The 20,061-nt window shown below is 43.5% G+C and overlaps 1 protein-coding gene across 2 annotated transcripts in view; it reads left to right on the top strand.

The window, feature by feature from the left end:
- The first annotated feature begins 473 nt into the window (after nt 1-473).
- tcf7l1b (transcription factor 7 like 1b) overlaps nt 474-20,061 on the top strand; it is a 33,449-nt gene continuing 13,861 nt past the window's right edge. The window contains exons 1-3 of one of the 2 annotated variants that reach the window (XM_071482490.1): nt 474-1,461; nt 1,616-1,688; nt 1,822-1,949. In XM_071482490.1, the coding sequence (XP_071338591.1) occupies nt 1,276-1,461; nt 1,616-1,688; nt 1,822-1,949 (387 nt within the window). In that variant the 5' untranslated portion in view covers nt 474-1,275. The remainder of the gene's footprint in view (nt 1,462-1,615; nt 1,689-1,821; nt 1,950-20,061) is intronic. The other variant, XM_071482493.1, reaches the window with a different exon arrangement.

The following is a 20,061-nucleotide window of genomic DNA, read 5'->3' as shown; positions in this document are numbered from 1 at the left end:
GATGCAGTGTGGTCTCTGCTGCTTGCCTTGACAGCACTGGAGACACCGGCAGGTCACACCTCAGGACACAGAGCTGCTCGGGTCTGGCTAATAAAACATAATGAGGGAAACACATCCTCTGTGCATATTCTCATGTGTTAATGAAACCGATCATTCCTGAGACAAATCAACAACAATAAGTAGCTACTACTAGCCTAGTGCTAATGATAATAATAATAATAATAATACCAATAATAATAATAATAATCCAAAACTGTGTCATTCATTTATCCGGTTACTCTACTTCTCCGTGTACAAACCTCCTCTGTTCTGTTAAAATGCCCTCGATCATGTCATTGTGTGCTGCGGTGGCTTGAGGGTTAAGAATAGCTGATCTACATGGCGGTGAATTAAGTGTCGGCTTTCAGCGCAAACTCCTCCTCTTCGGACGGGCTGCGCTTTTTCTACCACTTGAACAACCAAGTAGTTTTCAGGGCGCATTCCCCGGCAGCAATGTGGAGGGAAAGGGCGACCACGTCCAGCTGAAACAAACAAGCAAACAAAAAAAGAATCATACTTTGCACCGGGTTTTATTTCTCCCTCTCTCTCTCTCTTTTTCAATAGTTTGAGCCTTATGTGTGTTTGGGAAAACAACAAAGCGTCGCTTTAAACTTGTGGAGGGGGGAGAGCAGGCGAGTGAGAAGTGAAGAAAACTGCAGCAACCGTCGCGTGTTTTTCTTTCTTTCTCTCCTTCTTTTTTTTTTGTTTTGTTTTGTTTTTTTTTTTTGTTTGTTTTTAACCCGAGCCATTGTTTTTCTTACGCATGGATACTAGCAGATGAAATCGGACGTGTTTGTTTTTTTCTTGAGTAAAGCCCGTCCGTCGCTCGGACTTTAGTTTATGTGGTTCCCGGGATCTGTAAGAGGAGGAGAGAGTCCCATTCCTCAGCAGCGCAACAAGGAGAGACACGCAGGGGCCACAAGTTGTCCACAGGCTGCGAGGGAGGCGAAACTTTGCCAAGTCGCTGCGCATCCGGCCACCGACGCCAAAGATTCATCGATAACCCCCCCGCTGTGACTTCAACTGTGGATTATTGTTGTTGCAACACTCGCCATGGACCTCGGGGCCACGTTCAGAGGATGAAAGGGGAGTTTTGAAACATGAACAGTCTCTTGTAGTTGCTCGACTACTCCGGTGGCTCGCTTGGACTACACTGATCTGACATTAACTCACTTATTGTCCCCCCCCCCCTCTCTCCTCGATAAAAAAAACAACAAAACCCACTGCTCTGCCAAAATGCCACAGCTGAACGGAGGTGGTGGGGATGACCTGGGGGCCAACGATGAAATGATCTCTTTTAAAGACGAAGGGGAGCAGGAGGAGAAGATATCCGAGAATGTGTCCGCGGAAAGGGATTTGGATGATGTGAAATCCTCCTTAGTGAACGAGTCGGAAAACAACAGCAGCTCGTCGGACTCAGAGGTGAGGACGCACTGCGCGCAGGCAATGTTCTCCACACTGCTCGCAGCATTAACACAGATGTGATTTAATGGTGTTGAAAGTTTCAATAGTTTCTTCCCCTCCGTGTGTCTGGCTGTGTGTGTGTGTGTGTGTGTGTGTGTTCTCTCCTTGTCAGCAAGCAGAGAGGCGCCCACAAACCAGACCCGACTCAGAAAGTTATGAGAAAACAAGAGACTACTTCAGTGAAGGTAAAAAGAAATAAAGATAAAAAAAAACAAAACAAAACAAAAAAAAAAACCACCCCCAGTACTTAGCTGCTGTAGCTGGCGATAGTGCCGCTGCTGTGCCTTTATTAACCCTGACTTTCCTTTCTCCCTGCAGCACTGAGGAGGCAGCAAGATGGTGGCTTTTTTAAGAGTCCTCACTATCCTGGCTACCCGTTTCTCATGATCCCAGACCTCAGCAGCCCCTACCTATCCAACGGCTCACTGTCCCCCAGTGCCAGAACAGTAAGTGTCGCTGAGGATATGTCACTCTTTAATCTCTTTTCTTTATTCAGTCGCACTCGGCGTGAAAAAAAAAAAAAAAGCAGAAAAAAAAAAACTTTGGCCGTGCGTAAAAGTTCCTTGTGCACTGCCAGACCGCCATATTCCCTCCGAGTGGCCTCTCAAGGAGTACTAACTACTTCTTTGTTCTTTTTGGGGATATAAATTTCTCCCTGCCACCCACCCTCGACAGGGCTTGCGTTTGACAACCTCTCATTCTGCTCAAAGTTCAGACACATTAGTTATTGTGTTTTATTTTGAAGGATTTATGGCAGTTCCTTACCGAAAATACACTGCAGTGCTCACACTGGATCTTGATTATATACTTTATTGTGGCCTTGTCTGACTATAGCTGGGTTTATCTTATGTTCTGCCACTGTTAGTCTCCTGCGGGGACTTTTATATTTTGCAGCGTAGATGCTAGTGCTCTTCTGAAATGTATTTTACAATTGCAGGATATTTTTTAAAAGTTGGCCTCCTCCTACTAAACTGCTTTGCCTTTTTGTACTTAAGGTGTTTTAAGGGAGGCGTTTCTTTAGTTTGCAGGATAACATCTTAGTGTATTTTAGACCCTACAGGCTTTGTGCACACGTTCTCTGCAGAAAATTGAAAAGGGGGCTGTCACCTGTAGTCATATCTTACAATAATACCAATGTAATACCTCACTTTGACACACATGGGAGGTATTTCACTGCAGAGACCATGACAGCCGTTGTCCAAACACTAGATAAGGTCGTAAGTTAGTGTCATTGATGCAGAGCTTGAAACGGTTCATGTAGCCTACTTGTTGCATGGTTCATCGCACCAGTTGTTCGTGAAGTTGTAAAATGACTATAATATTTAATACCAATTGTTGCACTGCTTGTTTTGCTGCTACTGTGTAACAGCCCTGTTGCATTGTAAGTGTCATCTGGCTTTTGCCACGGCTAACAGGAGGCTGGTGAAGTGCTGAGACTTTATGATAATTCCACACAGGTTGGCAATGATAAAAACGTGACTAATGAAGTCACAAGAAAGTTTGTGGGGAAAAACCCGTCACAGAGAACATGGTCTACGAAGTGACGACGGACACTGATTCCAAACAAACATGTAGGACTTTAGGCAATTTCACCAGCACTGTTTAGAATGGCAGCCCATGAAATACAATTTAAATGGGACTATGCAAACTTCCTTGAAATAATCCCTGCTGGAGAGCTGTGTTCCTCCGAGCTTGTCCATCCCCCAATGCGTGTCATACCCCCACCCCACCCCACCCATCCGCCCCAAAAAACAAGTACTTTCGTTAAGGCCTGGCAGGCATCTGACTGAAAAGACCCCCCCTCACCCTCCCCCAGCTACCTACCCCCCTTCCCTTTTTTTCTGTCTCCTTTTCACTGTTCCAGGCCCACTCCCCTCGCCTCCCTGTATCTTCCATTCAATTAGAAAGGCGTTAGTTGACCATTGTTATTCTGAGCAGTCTTGATGGCTTCATTGGAGGTCTCCATTGGGGCTCATTAACTAAATGGCTACTCTGCTCACACTAGGTGATACATACCGCCGGGTAGATCGTCTACCTCATTGCTTTTGGCCACCAGAGTTTCATAGGAATAATGTCGTTATTATATTTTGTGCTTTTTTTCTGATGGGTTTTTTTGCAGGGAACAACACTTTTGTTATAAGGAATTTAAAGCTGTCTATTATCTAGTCATGGCTTTGTTTTGTCTTGTCTGTGGTATGAAAGCCTCTCACTTCCTTGTGTTATTATTTTTTTTTTTTTGTCCAGCAAAACAAAGTAGAAAATTAAAAGAACTTTCCTTCAGGCAAAGTAACAAATAATTGAAGAGGATTTAAAATTTTAAGGTATAATCCCCCATATTAGAAAAAAAAAGAATGAGGTCAATGGGACACAGTGAGCTGACTGTGTCAATCATCGCCGTGGCAGAAAACAAGCAGGCAGACAATGGCTGGCATACTTAGCAGATGTCTCAAGGTCTCCATATTGCTCTGTGCTCATGGCTTAGAGAGAATGCAGTGGATTTGATTGATGAGAAGTTCGACTCAGACCCCAGTAAGGCTCTGGGGCTGGTTTGTTTACACCTTTGGATAAAGTTGAACAAAGTCAGATTTACTGGATGATATTAACCAGTGGCTTGCACCCATGTCTGGCCAAGAACTTCGTTTAACTAATGAGCTCTACAGCTACATTTATCATGCAGCATCATCATGTGGGATATGCTTATTGGCTCATGGGATACAATTTGCCCTCAGGGTAACTTTGTTTGTGCTTTGTGTCACCTCTCTGGTCTTGAGATACAGACAATGCCAGTGCCAGCAAATAGTTTTATTATATTATGTGACTTGGAAAGCCCTGCTGGGACTGACAGATTTGTTGATGTGCTGTGGTATGTGGTTGTTCTTGTGCTGCATGAGACACATTAAAGTTGTGTCTCACAGATGATGTGATTAAATACCAGGTGACAGAGTCCGATGGCTTCGTTTCCAGGTGGAGCGCAGCAGTTTCATCCTGTAGCAGTGTAAATATTCTTGTAATTACACACGGAACACTGTGTGCTCGGGCGTATTTCTTTACATTTCCTGCATGTATCCATTTACACCTCCCCACTACAGGTCTGACATCTTTTGTATGTTTGTGCAATTATAAAGCAGTGTAGTGTATACACATATTCGGTACATGCTAGGATTTAAAAGAACGTGAATGGTAAATAATAGACAGGAGGTGTTGCACAAGAGTGGCCGTGTTGTGATTTGACTCTGCAATGTGCTGCATGATGAGGGATTTGAGGCCCAAACTTTTAAATTTGGATGTGGCAACCCTATCATGAGCAATGAGAGACAGGCCTACATGGGATCAGCACAGAGTTCCCCTGAGGGCCAAGCATAACTGATTTAAAGCCTGCGTGGAGCTGACATTCCGCTGTAATCCACCGAGAGCTGAGGAGGAGGTTTTATGTTTGCAGAGATGTTCCACCAGACTTCAGCCTGCTGTGGGGTTTCAGAGCCAAAGAGTATTTCATTTTTTTTTTTACTTTCCTACAAAGTCAGCCTGACAAATCCTTAGCTTATTGTTTGTCGATTCATTGATGTAATTATCGCCGCATTGTTCCTGTAGTGACGGACCGGTGCCAGATTTAATTGGTGAACACACACACACACACACACTCCGCTTGACGCTATCTCTCGTCAGCCTCATCAGCACTTTGAGATAGCTCTGCTAGTGCATCATCGTCATCACTAAAGAGCGAAATGCCTCTTGTGTGTGAGAGGTGGCGAGTGAGCGAGAGCGAGGTTAGCCGCTCAAATATATCTTCATCAAATACGCAGTGAGACACTTGAACTCCCGAGCATGATTGTTGAATAGAAAATTGTCTGAGATTGAGATATGAATGGGGAGTTTGTATAAGTCTGAACATGTCAGTGGCTACGAGTGCATGCCTTTCTGACTTCTCTTTTTTTTTCTATTCTTTCTGCTGCTTTTGGTGCTTAAAAATGTGCAGACAAAGAAAAGTCAACACAGACATTGTCCTGCTGAATAAAAGGGCCTCTCCCTGCATAAGCAAAGGCTGTTTGTGTTAAGGTGTCTTTTCATCAGGTGGCTCACTTGGCTATTTCACTCACCTTGCTGCACATGTGTGTGAATGTGCACACATGCATCCATGCGTGCCGCACGTTTGTGTGTGGAAAGTCTGTGAGTGGTGGAGGTGTGTGTGTGTGTGTGTGTGTGTGTGTGTGTATGTATTGGGGGGAGGAGGTGCGTTCAGGTGAGGCTATGTGGATACTTCTGCAACAGAGGGAACAGTGTACGGGGCTCACATCCTGACAACCCTCAGTGTTGTATTCCTGAACGTTGGCGCGCAAATATTTTTTCAACCAAGCGCTGTGTCAACAGAGCTAACATTTTTTGACTAGGTTTATAGTTTTTAAAAGATTTTTTCTTCAAAGGCAAACACATCGACATCAATTTAGTGGCACTGTTCAATTAGGAACAGATCGCTAGCAACCGCAGAAATGCCATCGCTGGCTAAGAGCTCTCGCCCGGAGTGATTCAGGTTGATAATGAACTCAATGCTCGGGCTTGAGGACATTTAATTAAAATTCAGCAAAAAAAAAAAAAAAGTTTTAAAATGTTAAAATAATCTTGATTTCGTTTGAGAAGGAGGGGCGGATGTCTGGATATAAACTGACATTTTAAAATAGAGTCATTTTAATTGAGTAGCCTTAAATTGTTACGCATTTCAACATCTGTATGTCTCAGTCATTACTTTTATATTACACAGGGGTAAACAAGGTCAGGTCTAATTAGTGCAACACAAACCAAAGCAGTTTACAGTGGTAATTATATTGTTATGTTTCCAATGTTCCACTTTACGTGTATAAATCACTTACAGATGCCTCTAGTACCCTCATACAGAACCTTTCTTATGGAGCTTTGCAGGAACATGCAGCTTGTGCTCATGTTCACTTCATAACATCGCTTGTGTAGAGCTGTGTGAAATGGTGTCAGTCCTGAGCTGTATCCTTCCCTCTCTGGTCTCTGTGGAAGGCATGAGCTGGCGTCAATTCCTCCCACTACCCCATAGCCTGCTAGTTCACTACCTAACCCACCCGCCCACCCTTCCGCCTGACATTAGAAATTCTGTTTATAGCGCTCCCTGGCTCTCGAGCGCGGGGCCCATCAGGAGCATCTCAGCACCCTTTGAGGAATGGATAACCAACATCTCCCCTCTCCAGCCGCAGACTCCCCATGTTCAGTGACATCAATGAATCCCTTTGATGTGCCAAGATGAATATGTGTGCAAATGTGTTTTTATCAATTTATGTGTTTTTCTCATTTGCTATGTTTGGCCAGAGCTGCTGCGTAGTTTGGTACATTGCTTTTCCCTGTGAAAATATGGGCGAGCTTGAGAGATGTTTGGCCAAAGGTGAACATCTCTAACACACCTGAGTTCTCTCCAAAATCTAAGCTTTTCTTTACAGCATTGAGACTTTTAAAGATCCTAACATCCTCACAACAAAAAAAAAACACAGTTATGTATTAAAGCGTATCAACAAAAAGATCTTTAGCTGTTTATAGAGGAAGCTGCTGTTCTCGTCTACACATGTTCTCTCTACTTTGGAGCCGTTGCGATCCCTGTGTCGTGAATGGTCACTGCAGAGCAGCTCAGCTTGAAGACAATGGGAATCTAACGCATTGTTGTCTCCATGCAGCTGTGAATTATCCAAAAAAGTAACAGAGAGCTTTTTTCCACGAATGGGGTGATGCAGGTGTGGGAGGTGGAGACACGTATCATGTGTCACGTGAATACCAGCTTAGTCATGTCTGCTCTGTGGTATTAACGTGGAATCTTGGTGCAAGAGGGGGGGAGGGGTGCCCCCCCTCGTTTACCAGGAGGTCTGTCTAACTCCCAGGTGACTACAGTCCTGAAACTATTTCTGATCACGGATTGATCGTCCCACTTCTTTCAGCTTCTTTTCTCTTCTTGTGTCATGTCATCCTGTTATAAGCTGAGTGTATTTTGATTTATGGTCTGTTAGTCAGACCGATTGAGTGAGTTGAAGACATTATGGCTTCAACAAATGATTATTTTTATACTTTGCTGATTGATCGTCTGGTCTATAAGATTTCAGAAAATAGTGAAAAATGTCCGTTATGATTTCCCAGACGCCAATGTGACATATTGACAGTCATTGTTTTTTCTGACCATCAGTCCAAAACCCAAAGACATTCAGTCAAATATGACAAAGAAAAAAGAACAAATTCTTATAGCTGAGAAACTGGAAGTATGTTTTCTTGGAAAAATGAGCCAATTCATTGATTATTTCAATAGTTACAGATGAATTCTATGTTGGTCAGCTTATCAGTTAATTGATTATTAACACAATGTCAACCCTTCAGATTAACTGGTAAAGAAACTAGCTTCTTGCTTGCAGCCACACTTGTGTCTAACGGATGCAGCGGCAGGGAGGAGGGGTGAAAGTGAACCGTGCTGTTGTAAGTGTATGTGGCCCTTTCATAGCTATAACCACTACTGTTTAGCTCACATAAAGAAATGTTTTCTCTCCATAATTGTACCTTAAATGCTTCACTCCATGCTAATAAAACGTGATTGTACAGCAGGAAGAAAACGAAAAAGCTCTAAACAGGGTTTCATCAGTCTGGTATTCCAAGCAGCTGTTTTCAGTTTAAGCACTGCAGGCAGCAGGAGAGGGAGAGAGAGCAGGCAGGAGGAGAGATTGTTGATGAGATGTGGTGGTGGGAGCATAAACTGGGGCAGATATGGGTCCTGCTATCCCTTAGCCTGTTATCCCGAGGTGGGCCGGCTTCCAGACCGTGAGGCACTCACTTATCTGAGGGATTCTGTCTCCCACAGAGCACAGCTCTTCCGCCGTGGACCGCAGTGCCTCGCCGTTCCCTTACAGTCACAGCCCAATCAGCGGACAGCAGGAGGCTATCAGATCATGCACGTAGCATCGGTACAACTAAGATTTGTATCAGGCTCCGCTTCAGTTCACGTACAGGGCATAGAAATGCTCTCTCCCCTGCACAGGGTCTGTGAAAGGCCATGTTGGTATGTGTAACAGTATGTGTGTAGTATCAGTGAGGTTGTAGTGGTCATACTAAATTAAGGAGAGGATGGATATCCATCCAGGATGAGGTTAGTTGACAGCGAGCAGAGCAGCTGCTCTTCTTGTTGAAGTTATAAATCAGTTTGGCTGCATCCCACTGAGTTTGTCCCCGTAATGGTGGAGCAGGTTTGGACCGCTGGTACGGCTCATGTCCCCTGACGCACACATGTCACATAAACACATTGCACTTGCAAACACGTGCGAGCCACTGCTCACAGACCATAACCAGCTTATGGTTGACGGGGATAGCTTTAACTTATGTAGATGATTCCGAATAAAACATGACCGTACCTCTTCTGTCTTTTATATTTTGTTAAGTTGCAGCATGGATCTGGTCTTGTTGACTTTAAAAAATAAAGACTAACACTTAGATGTACTACAAACCTCCAGCTGTAACTGACAGTGCAGCTGATGAGACTGATATGCCATCTGTTATCTGAGTTTAGCTCTGGCTCTAAAAACACAAGTAGTGTATGTAATGGATCATATGTTTGGCCACATAAACCCTAAAGAGAGCTACATGTTAAACACATGTAGATAAGTAGGACACATGTTATTGTCTGGTTACTTTTACCAGGTTTTTAGTACAATGATCTAGTTTCAAAAGTAGATGTGAGAGTAAGATCAGTAACAACGTTTTTTTTTTTTTTTTCAAACTTGGTTATTTTAGACAGTATTGTAAGCGTCTGTGTATTCTCTTGGTGGTCAAATTTCATTTTACATTCTACAAAATGTATTTATTTAATTTATATATTTGTCAAATAACTATGGCATTGTCATGACGTTTTGTGTCAAGTTATGACTTTTTAAGTTAAAGTTTGATAGAACTGTTTTGGTTAAGGTTAGGAACAGGATATGGTTAGAGTCCTGGTTTGAGTAGTTATTAATGTAAAAAAACAGCCTTGATAAGTCCATACGGTGTGTAATTGTTTATTAAATACCATGCAATAAGAACATTTTTCCCATGAGATCAGGCCAATTGCCCTAACATTGATAATAACTTAACCTTTCAGTGGCCCTTGCTTCCCCCAGTTACCCTCATAAACCAATTGTACTTGTTAAGAAGTCACAATGTTCTGCAGAGCATCAAATTCAATTAAAGCCCAGCAAAGGCACAAGTCATCTAAAATGTGAAGCCTCCTTATCTCGGTCCAGACTTGTGGATCCTGTTAGAATAAACAGCAGAAGCAGCAGAAACTCTGATGGGCTGATATTTTTACATGGGCCTTGGCCGCAGGATGCATCACTCTTTCCTGACCTTATCTGCTCAATTTAAAATTATGAGGTTGTGCTCTTGATTAGTTATGAGTAATGACTGTGGTTGAGGGCCTTGTGCTCCTCAGACAGGAGACACTCTTTAGTGCTAGCGGGATTCCCCTGTGAGCCTGCCCCAGATCATCAGCATGTTTCTGTCCTCTGAGGTTTGATCAGTTGATCTACCCAGGTGGGTTTTTCTCTTTTTTTTTTTTTTTGAGAAATGTGTATTAGCGTGAGCAGATGATAACGATGGATGGAGCACGACTGGATGGCAGCTCCACACCTCTGCTGACATAATCCCTCATCCATTAACATGGCTCGATACCAAATCCCTAAAAATGTGAGTGACTTATTTGCTTCAAATTTAGAGTAGCTACATTAGAAAAAAAAGGATCTAATCAGCCCTATATGACATGGAGTAGGCCAAGGAGCCCTTTTGTTTGAATTGTACATGGGTTGGAGGGGCTGGCTATTGGAAATCCCTGAAGCAGGCTTTAGGGGCAGGTCTGATTCTCGTGTGAAATGGGAAGGCTCTATAGCTCTCGGCTGACTTGACTGGGGCTGTATGGGTGTGTTGGCAGGGGGAGCGCCGGTCATGAATAGGGTCTTTGACTACCTCAGACTTGCCCTGAAAGGCAGGACAAAGACCCTAGGGCAACGGCTTAGAGCCTCACAGCTGAGCTACAGAATGCTTGGCCCAGTCTTCCTCCCTTCTTGCCTGATTTAAATACTACACTGGCTTTCAGCATTCTGGCGACGGAGGCTCGCATTCACCGCAGCACATTTACCATCAACTTTTCTCTCTGTTTTTGTTTACAGTATACTAATGCTGGAGCTGTTTACGTAATCCATTGTACAGAATCCATCAGTGGTGCTGGTGAATATGCATCAGTGACTCTCTTAAACCCGCCTAAAGATTAGCTCCATGCTGCTCGTATTAACCAGAATTTATTTTGCTGCAGACTAACTGCTGGCATATGTGTGTCTCAGTAATCACAACTCTACTCCCGGTCGTTAATTATGGAACATTTTTGCTTATCTTCGTGCAAGATGGGGATATTGGCAAGTAAACAAGATGCAACTTGGTGCACACCTCTAATTGCTTGATTATTTTTGACAGTTCTGTGTGGCTCTTCAGCTTCGAGATTTGCAGGGGCAGAATAAAAAGCCATAAATCTTTTCTGCAGAGTTAATGGGGTTATTTGAGTCCTGTCCAGACACTCTCTCCCCACAGAGTGTCTAGTTTCAGATGTCACTCAGAGCTTTGTTTGCCCCCCAGGGTGAAGGGTTAGAGGTCAAGGTTCAGGGCCAGTTGGCTGAGTGGCCACAAAAGCCCAGGCTTCCCCTCAGCACATCCGATCTCTTCTTCCACACCAGCCTGCAGCCACAATGAGGGGATCAGTTTGCAACATTTGTCTTCTCTTATTATAAGCTAAAATTATTTTTCACTTATGTCAGGGGTGTAATTGTAAGGGTATAGTTCACAGTTTCACAATGAGCTCATAGAACTGGCAAAAGTTTGGGCCTGAAGCCATAATTGTTTCTCAGTGGAAACTTGTGTAATTATTCAGTTACAGTTGTTGTTTTGGAGGCGTTTCATTGCTTTTGCTGTCCAGCTACTGTGATGGTTCATTGTTACATTAGCAAACATCCTTTAATGACTGTGCTATAATGTCGTCTTATCCCCTCAGAATCAGCAAAGTCTCACAGCAGAACCACTGCTCAGTTTCTTTGTTCAGAACACCTCAGGAACTTTTTGAGCCCACAGCCTCGCCCTCATCAGCCCCCACCCACAATCTCAACTTTTCTCCTAGCCCCCCCACAACCCACCCATCCACCCACCCACCCACCCACCCACCCACCCAAACATGTCCTCCAGCCAGGTTTATTATGCCGTTTCACGCAGACCAAAATTGCAGCTGCATGGAGAACAATCTGGAGCACATTAGCTCAGGCGCTGTGATTTATAAATTGTTTCTCAGGCCATAAATCCCTGCTGTAATTGTGCACAAGCACCCTTCTCTTTCTCCAGTCACTCCCCCTTCGTTCTCTCTCTCTCTCTCTCTCTCTCTCTCTCTCTCTCCTTCTTTCTCTCAATCTCTCTCTCTCTCTCTCTCTCTCTCTGAGCAACTTACAGTTCTTGGGTTAACACTTAATTGTTTGCAGAAGTGTGCGGCTCGGATTGAGTGAAAGTTTGTTGCATTGTGGCGCAGATCTGGGGCTCTCAGAAACAGCTCTTCATGAAAGATAAACTTTCCCACTTTTTTTTATGCTCTTCCTGGACCTTCTGAGTCGCGTGGTGCGAGCTAAACGTCCAAGATGGGATGTGAGCATTTGTCTTCAGCTCCATGTTACTGTGGTTCCTGCTCTGCATTCCTGAATACTGTGTAATTGTAAGGGGCCTCTCCTAAACTCTGTCCCTGGGAATCTGATATTTACAGCAGCCCCTGATCGTAATCACCTTACTGTTCTCATTAGATTGCATTGAAACTGAAAGATAGCAGCAGCTGTATATATTGTTTTATATAGCATGTCCAGCCTTGAGTTCTCAGTGGTCTGGTTAATGTTGTGAAGATTTTTGACTCTGAAAACTGGGGCAGTCTAAATTAATCAGTGTTAGGTCCTCAAAAACTTTTTTCAAGACGAGCAAAAAGTAATTGATTTAATATCCACTGATGAAAAAAATGACTGACAGTCCCTCGCTCATGTTTCTACTCTGTTACTTTGCTTTCAAGAGACTTGATGAACCTCGAAGAGGTAGGGGACTCCATGACCCAAACTCATCCTCTGAAGGCTTTTTGTCCAACCCCATGAAATCCTATACATTCTTACTGGGAAATATGTTCTTAACCAAGTTTCAGACATGTAAGACGAGCCCTTGGATGTGAGCGTGAATTGAATTTATAGCCACAAGTATCAGCGGATCATGATTTAGCGCTCGGTATCACGACGCTCAGCATGATGAAAAAGGAGCCTCTGGATTGCAGGGGAACGACTTTTACAAATGTTTCAGGTATAAAAATCAACGCCTTGGCCACATTCCAGACCTCCCTGCAGTCTGCCGACAATACGCATAACTAATCCTGGGGAATGTCATGGTCGTAAGTTGTGCACTGTGTCGCACAGCGTGGAAGTTTGAAGCTACTTTTGAAAATATTTTCTTTCTCAATCAAACATGCCGGGCACTATAGCCCAGCTGAGATTATTTTCAGCCCCAAAACTATAAAGTTTTACTGGTGTCGTCTGATGTAGAATCGGAAAAAAATAGCAGAAAATAGAATTATTTTGCCTCTTGCCCATTTGATTCAGCTGATTTCTTACCAAAATTGGACGTTTACAGGTTTTAAGTCTTTTTTAGTCGTCTCTCCTTAAATGTTTCTAAAAGTGTTCATAAATGATGTGGGTTTCATTTCTAACAGTCAGTCTCTGTGTCCCTGTGCGACAGGAGCGAGCATACCTGTGGTGTGTGAATGTGTCTGTGTGTTTGAGCAGGTAAGAGCTGGAGGGGCACGCAGGCGGCGAGGGCGTGGGGGGGGGGGGCAGAGAGAGGAGACGAAGAGCGAAGTGAGTGGGGTTAGCAGTGGGGTGATAGGGATGTCAGGTAGTAAAAACTGAGATGAGGCAGGGCCCAGAAGTCTGCGGGGCCTGGAGATTTGCGCCTGCACTGGGGAGAGCAAACACAGGAGGCATCTGCAGGCAGCTGTGTGTATGTATGTCTGTGAGTGTGTGAGTGTGAGTGTGTGTGTGTGTGTGTGTGAGAGTGAGTGAGGGGGGAGGGGCAGCTGCTGCCGCCGCTGCTGCTGCTGCTGCTCAGGACAGGGGGGTGGGGGTGTGGAGCTGGGTGGTGGTGTTGGGTGGTGGTGAAGAGAGAGAGAGGGAGGAGGGGAGGGGAAGAGGGGGGGGGGGTGGACTTGCAGAGTGAACACAATCAGCCCTCTGTTTTCATAAGACTTGTGGTATGTGAGAGCAGAAACAAATGTGTTTAATTTAGGCCCTTTTTTCTCTCTCTTGCCTTCTCCACTACACCCACTTATGCCCACCTCAGTTTCTCAAAACTGGCTTTTCCCTTCAAGATGCCTGGTTGCCTCTCCTGCCTCTGTCAGCTGCTCTTAGGGAGTTTTTTTTTTTTTTTAAAGAGCCATGAAAAGCGTAAAAAAAAGGGGGAAACAATCACCCACTGTGCCCTGTCAGAGAAAAAGACACACTTTTAGCAGACGTACTCAAATTTACTCACAGAGAGTGGGGGTAAATATTTATCTGCACTTTCTGGAAAAAGAAGAAAAAAAGATTATTTTTATGTCCTCACCAAGACTTTGGAGTGATTACTGTGCTGTGGTATTTGCCCGGTTCAGTGTGAGGGGTGCATGCTGGACTTATTATTGCCTCCTAAATGCCTTGGCAGGAAACCCTGTATTATATTGGTAACCCATGCTGTCTCCAGTCAATTTGTGTTTGGTCATAAATGAAAAATTCAGGTCTCACTTGAGTGTCATTGGCGTAGACTTGGGCGCACACACATACATTTACACACACATTTGATTTCTAAGTCGAGCTTTACTGTAAACATCCAGCCAGCCGCTGGTAACCACCTCGTGCTCTGGAGTTAATTATACAGACGTTTACGGCTGTGAATTTCAATGAAACGGGGCTACTCCCCAAACAGTAAAAAGTTGTGTTCCTGTGCCACTGGACAAACAATGCCACAGGACATGGAAGAGGACGACATCTTTGACATTTGAGGTGCAGTCTGTCTTGACATCAGATCACGCTGACATTAAGTGGACCACTGAAAGCAGATCTCTCAGGTACGGGAAACCACATAACTGACTCCACATAATTGACTCGAAAAGCATCGCACCCTCCTCTCTGTCTTTATGAGATGGCCCTGCTCTTACCAGATGCATAATTATTTTCTTATGTGTCTAATTATACAGTGAGTTTTATATGACCTGCTGTTTTGCTGCGTAACTAAATTACTCACTTATTCCTAACTTTAACCTCAGTTAAAGAACTTTTCTCTGACTATATCTGATTACAAGTATAAGAATGATGGCGTCTTCATTTAAACACTCCTAGGAGCTGGATGATAAGGCTGTAGATGCAGGAAGCAATAAGTCAGGATCTTGTCATGCAAAAGGAAGAAAAAAAAAAACCCCTGAAACAAATAATTGCTTGAGTTGCAAAAAATGCAAACTCCTGCTGAAGTGGGAGCTCTCTCACTGGGATAGAATGTTAAAGAAGCTTTTTGGGGGGGTGGGTTTATTTTGGCCTTGTTCTCTGTTAATGCTGTTTTTTTTTTTGTTTTTTTTTACTGAAACCGCAGTAAATTCACTCCCAGGACTTTTCAAATAAACCCACTTTGGCCTTGCACAGAACATGCATGAGGCAGTCATATGACACTCAATCGCTCATTGAATATTTCAGAGTTGAATCTTGGAAATCTTTTGTTCAAAATGAGGACTGCTACAATTTATGTGCAGCACATACTGTTACAACACCAATATTTTTTTACTGGCTTTGGAACGATAAATTATCACACATACTGTCCCATAAATTCTACTGTCCTCTGAACCCCTTGAAGGGACCACTGAAATGTGTGTATCCTGCATAGATGTAGATGGAGCTGTGTTCAGAGTGTGGAAATATCTTGGAAATCTTGGAAAAATCTTGACGCTGTGTTGTAAGGACCTCCCTGGCGCTGCCTCCCCTCTTCACTCTTCTCTCCCTCTTTGCACTAATAGTTCTTTTGTGCACAAGAGCATGTTAAGAGGCCAATGAGCCTGGCCTTAATAGGCCACGTTACCATAGAAACCACAGCACTCTGGATGTCTGACCTTTGACCCAGTTTTTTTTTACTGGCTGTGAATGAGAGTGCAGGACGACCGACCAGGTCACAATAGAGGCCCGGCAAACTGAGGGAGTACCCCTGTCATAGTCACTTAACTTCATTCCTCTATGGGCTAATGGACACTTCAAATGTGGCAGCCATTAGCAGAATGCTATCTCCACTGCAGCACCACGGGCTTGTCAGGGTTAATTTAATGGAACGGCAAGAATAGTAATAATAAACTTTATTTAAATAGCACATTTCTTACAAGATATGCAGCACAAGGTACTTCAAATAATAACATTTATAAAATAAATGAAATAAACACATAATTAAAATAAGATAAGAATGGATAAAAGCATAAAGAAGAAAGTAAGACATTAATACATATGACAGCATTTAATGCCAGGCTGAGGTTTTAAGCTTTCTTTAAAAAGACTTGGTGCACTGGCTCCTCTGATGTCTACAGGTAATGTGTTCCAGAGCTTTTGGCTGTAAGGGACAAAGGCTGCATCCCCTGCATTTTCCTATGGCTGTTGTTGGGAACCATCAATAAACCAGTAGTAGATTATCTCAGTGCTCTTGGCGGTACTGTATATAGTTAACAAGGGAGTTAGCAATGTAGCTTGGTCCTCACCCATTAGGCTTTTTTTTATATAAGGAGGAGGACCTTAAAATCTATTCTAAATATAACAGGAAGCCAGTGCAGAGTAGCTAAAACTGGACTAATGTGGTCTTTCTTCTTGATTCCGGTTAATAGCTGAGCTGCAGGGTTTTGAATGAGCTGGAGTCTCAGTGCCTTTTTCAGGAGGACAGTAAAAAGTGTGTTACAGTAATTAAGTCAGCTTGAAATGAAGGCATGAGTCAATCTTTCAGCATCTATTTGATTTATAAATGGCTGTATTTTAGCCACGTTTCTAAGGTGGAACATGATCTTTCGTCACCTCGCTACTGTGGGACTTGAAGCTCAGATCTGAATTTAAGATAACACCAAGACAACCTCACATTTAATCCAGAGAGTTGATTTTTCCCAGATTATTAAAAAGCATTTCTCTTTTTGTTTTGGGGCCGAATAGTAGGATTTCAGTTTTGTCCTCATGTAACTTTAAGACATCATTGTTCGTCCATTTATTTATTGCTAGGAGTAGTTCTCATAGTTTTTAGGGGTATCGGATTAGTTGTAGTCAGTTTGGATAAAAGAGACATTTTTTGTTGTTTCTCTCTCTTTGGACTGTCCTTTAAGAAAGCTTTAATTAATAACTTCCTCCCTGACTAATCTGCTCACTTCATAGTGGACTGGATAATAGGACACGGTCCCCATTCAGAAAAATTTGCAGTGGCCCAGTAGTGCATTACTGGTCTGACCAGCTGAGCTGCTCGTCGTTTCCCCATCAATTACACACTAATTAGCACAATGACTGCAGAGGTTTGCTTAAGAATTGTCAATGTAATTGCCTCTAATGTTGGCAAACAAAGGGCCTTAATGCAAACTCTGAGTCAAGGCGGGGGCTACTTATCACATTGTCTTTGTCCCCGAAAGCTTTTAATTGTGTTTCGTGCATAGATCAGGTTGAGGTGTCAATGGCCCCGCATGAGCAGGAGATATCAGCAGAGAAAACCACGGAGGGAATGTTGTGTCGGGGGCCTGGCAGGGCTATTGTATGGAGCTGTTGTTCATATGGGCAGGGGACGGTAATTAACACCTCAGCCAAACAGCAAGCTGTGTGGCCCATTTGTTTTCTGTTGGGGGTAAAAGAAAACAATGGGGAGGGGTTCTCCACACAGTAGGTGATTGACATTATCTGCTGGAGCGATCCATGGAGGCATTCCTGCTGCTCCTGCTATTCACCGCAGGTCGGGTGAAGGCATTTCACAAGTGTCAGGCCTCGTCTGAGCCGCTACTTTATACATATTCACTCTTTCATTTGAGCTTTGTCTGATTGTTTGCTGTTGATTGATTGAGTTAATCCAATTCAGACATCTGATCCGTTATTAAACATATTTGCTTTTTCCTGGAGTCAAGCTGTGTTTGTGGATGATTATTGTAGTAAAGTATCATTGCACATTTTACAGATATAATTACATATTTATGTTACTTTGACAGACATTGTGACTTCTCTTGGTGCCGCTCTGAAGTCGGCCGATAGTTGCTAGCAAAGTTTGGGATTTTTTCTGTCCTTTTGGCAGAGTGTCTGACTTAGTTTGACAGCAAATGTCCAGACATCTGTCTCTTCTCCATGCTCTGATGTTGGCCTGCAGCATGGCACCACACACTTCAGAGATGACAAAGACTCTTGGCTGTGTTTTCCTCCGCTCTGTGAGAGCAATGTAACAATTAGAACCCAGCTCTGGCAGGCCACATGCCCCAGAGCATATGCTGTATTCTCTCTGTTCAAAAAACCAAAGGGCTCCAGTGCAGCTTTTTGGAAAATTTCAGTGGCATCACTGCCACCTTTGTCGCATCTGGGCCCTGTAAAAGTAGCACATTCTACTGATGTCTATTCTGAGTGTTGGAGGCAACAGGGAAGGCTGGAAGACAATTAGAGAGCTATAAAAATGGATCAGCTAAACTTCACTTTAGTGACATATTTCTTTCAGTACTCTGTCCGAGTCTATTTACCAGAGCTTCCAGCTCCCATGCTGAAACAGGCATTGCTATGGGCCCCGACCATATGTCTGTATTTGTTTCTAACAAAAAAAGGGCATATGTGAAGTTAATCTTGTGTTTCAATCTTTTCTAAACATTGATCGTCACTTTAAGCCATGTCTCAGCTGTTTGAATCATGAATTTTAAATGCTGGCTTTGTCCTAACCTTTTCTCTTACACTTCCCTTGTTTTTTTTTTGTTTTTTTTTGTTTTTCTCACTGTAACACTGAGAAAGTTTTTTGCTGAGCAGCATGACCCGCAATTCCTCGCCTTTTGTTTCCTGAAACAACTCACAGACCCAAACACCCTCCCTCTCTCTCCCTCTCTCATGTGTTAGTGAGTGGTGTGCTGCCGTGGTCTGGACTGCAGCTAATGTGACAGTGTGCGGCTGGCATTACCTGGCTGGATGTTTCGTGGAGTGTGTGAACAGTTGCTCCATAGGGCACACCGGCAATTAAAAGAAAAGTAGGCGCTCAGAAAAAAGTGCCTGGGGGCATGTTCCTCAGTCCTGGCAGAAGCTGTCAAATAAGGGATGGATTGGGTGGGAGAGCCGGGGTGGGCACGGCCGGGCTACACCAAACGCTCACAATAGGGCTTGTTTCATTTGTGGAAGGACTCATGATTGACATAGATTAGACAGAGAAAACTGCATTGTTTTGGATTTTCTCTCTGGAGAGTAGCATTCATTAGGCACCATGCACACAGCAGAGTAAAGTTTCAATAGGGAGCTAGCAGCCTCTAAAAGCAACTGCCTCCTGACAGTTGTATGGACTTGGGCCCATTAGTTGGAACCTACGATTCAGCCTTGAGCAGTATAGTGAAAATGAAGAGGGCTGATGTCAACTCTAAGAATTTCCCCCCTATTCGAAGGGAAAAAGGGTCCCCTTCCCCCTGCCTCTGTGCTCTGTTGGACCCCAGCTGTCAGGAAACAATACTCTCTGCCTGCTCCGACAAACTCATTCCTGAAAATGTTTTTTTTTTCTCCCTCCTCTCCCTTTTCCCCTCCTGCTATAATGTCTTTTCCATTTTTAACCCGCAGCCATCTAAGCTTCCTTCCTCCTTACAAACCCTGAGTGATGAATGAAGTTTTAAAAATCCAAACCTGATTGCATGACTCCTCCAGTTTACTTGTTTGTCATCATTTATCCTGCACCAACTTTTGAAAACGAGACAAAGCTTTGCACATATTCATTAACAGGCTTTGTCAGTCATTTAAAAAAAAAAAAAAGTGCCAGATACACTTTCTTGTCTTTTCCATTCATCAGATGTTTGCTTTGGGTGGACGTCAAGCTGCTTTGTGAATAGGAATTCATAAGCCTAATGCTATGTAAATGACAATGACAGTACCCACTGCAGAATGATAACAGTGGACGCATGGTGAGATTGTGTTTCTACCTCTTACAGACAGAATTTACAACCCATGAATCACTCCCATGCCCAAAAGGCAACTTAAATAATGAACTATGTGTCTTTATGGGTCTGGACTGTATGGACCTGGATGAGCAAAGCAAAACATATAATATAAAACCCTTTTAATTAATTTGAAATTGTACCAGGGAGAAAAATCCACATGCATGACAAGCTGCTGTATCCGGCATTTAAACTGATTCATAAACCAGATGGTGGAGCCGTGCTTTTGGAGCTCTGGCTTCGTGCTATCTTCATTGCTAGAGGACAAAAAAAAGAGAAAGCCCAGCATGTTGTATCAAGCAGTAAATCAC

Source organism: Trachinotus anak, unplaced genomic scaffold (assembly GCF_046630095.1).
Source record: "Trachinotus anak isolate AG129_WGS33_773 ecotype Australia unplaced genomic scaffold, CSIRO_AGI_Tana_v1 ptg000008l, whole genome shotgun sequence".
Lineage (NCBI taxonomy): Eukaryota > Metazoa > Chordata > Actinopteri > Carangiformes > Carangidae > Trachinotus > Trachinotus anak.
The sequence above is the reverse complement of the archived record's forward strand: the minus strand, read 5'-3'. Positions and strand labels throughout refer to the sequence as shown.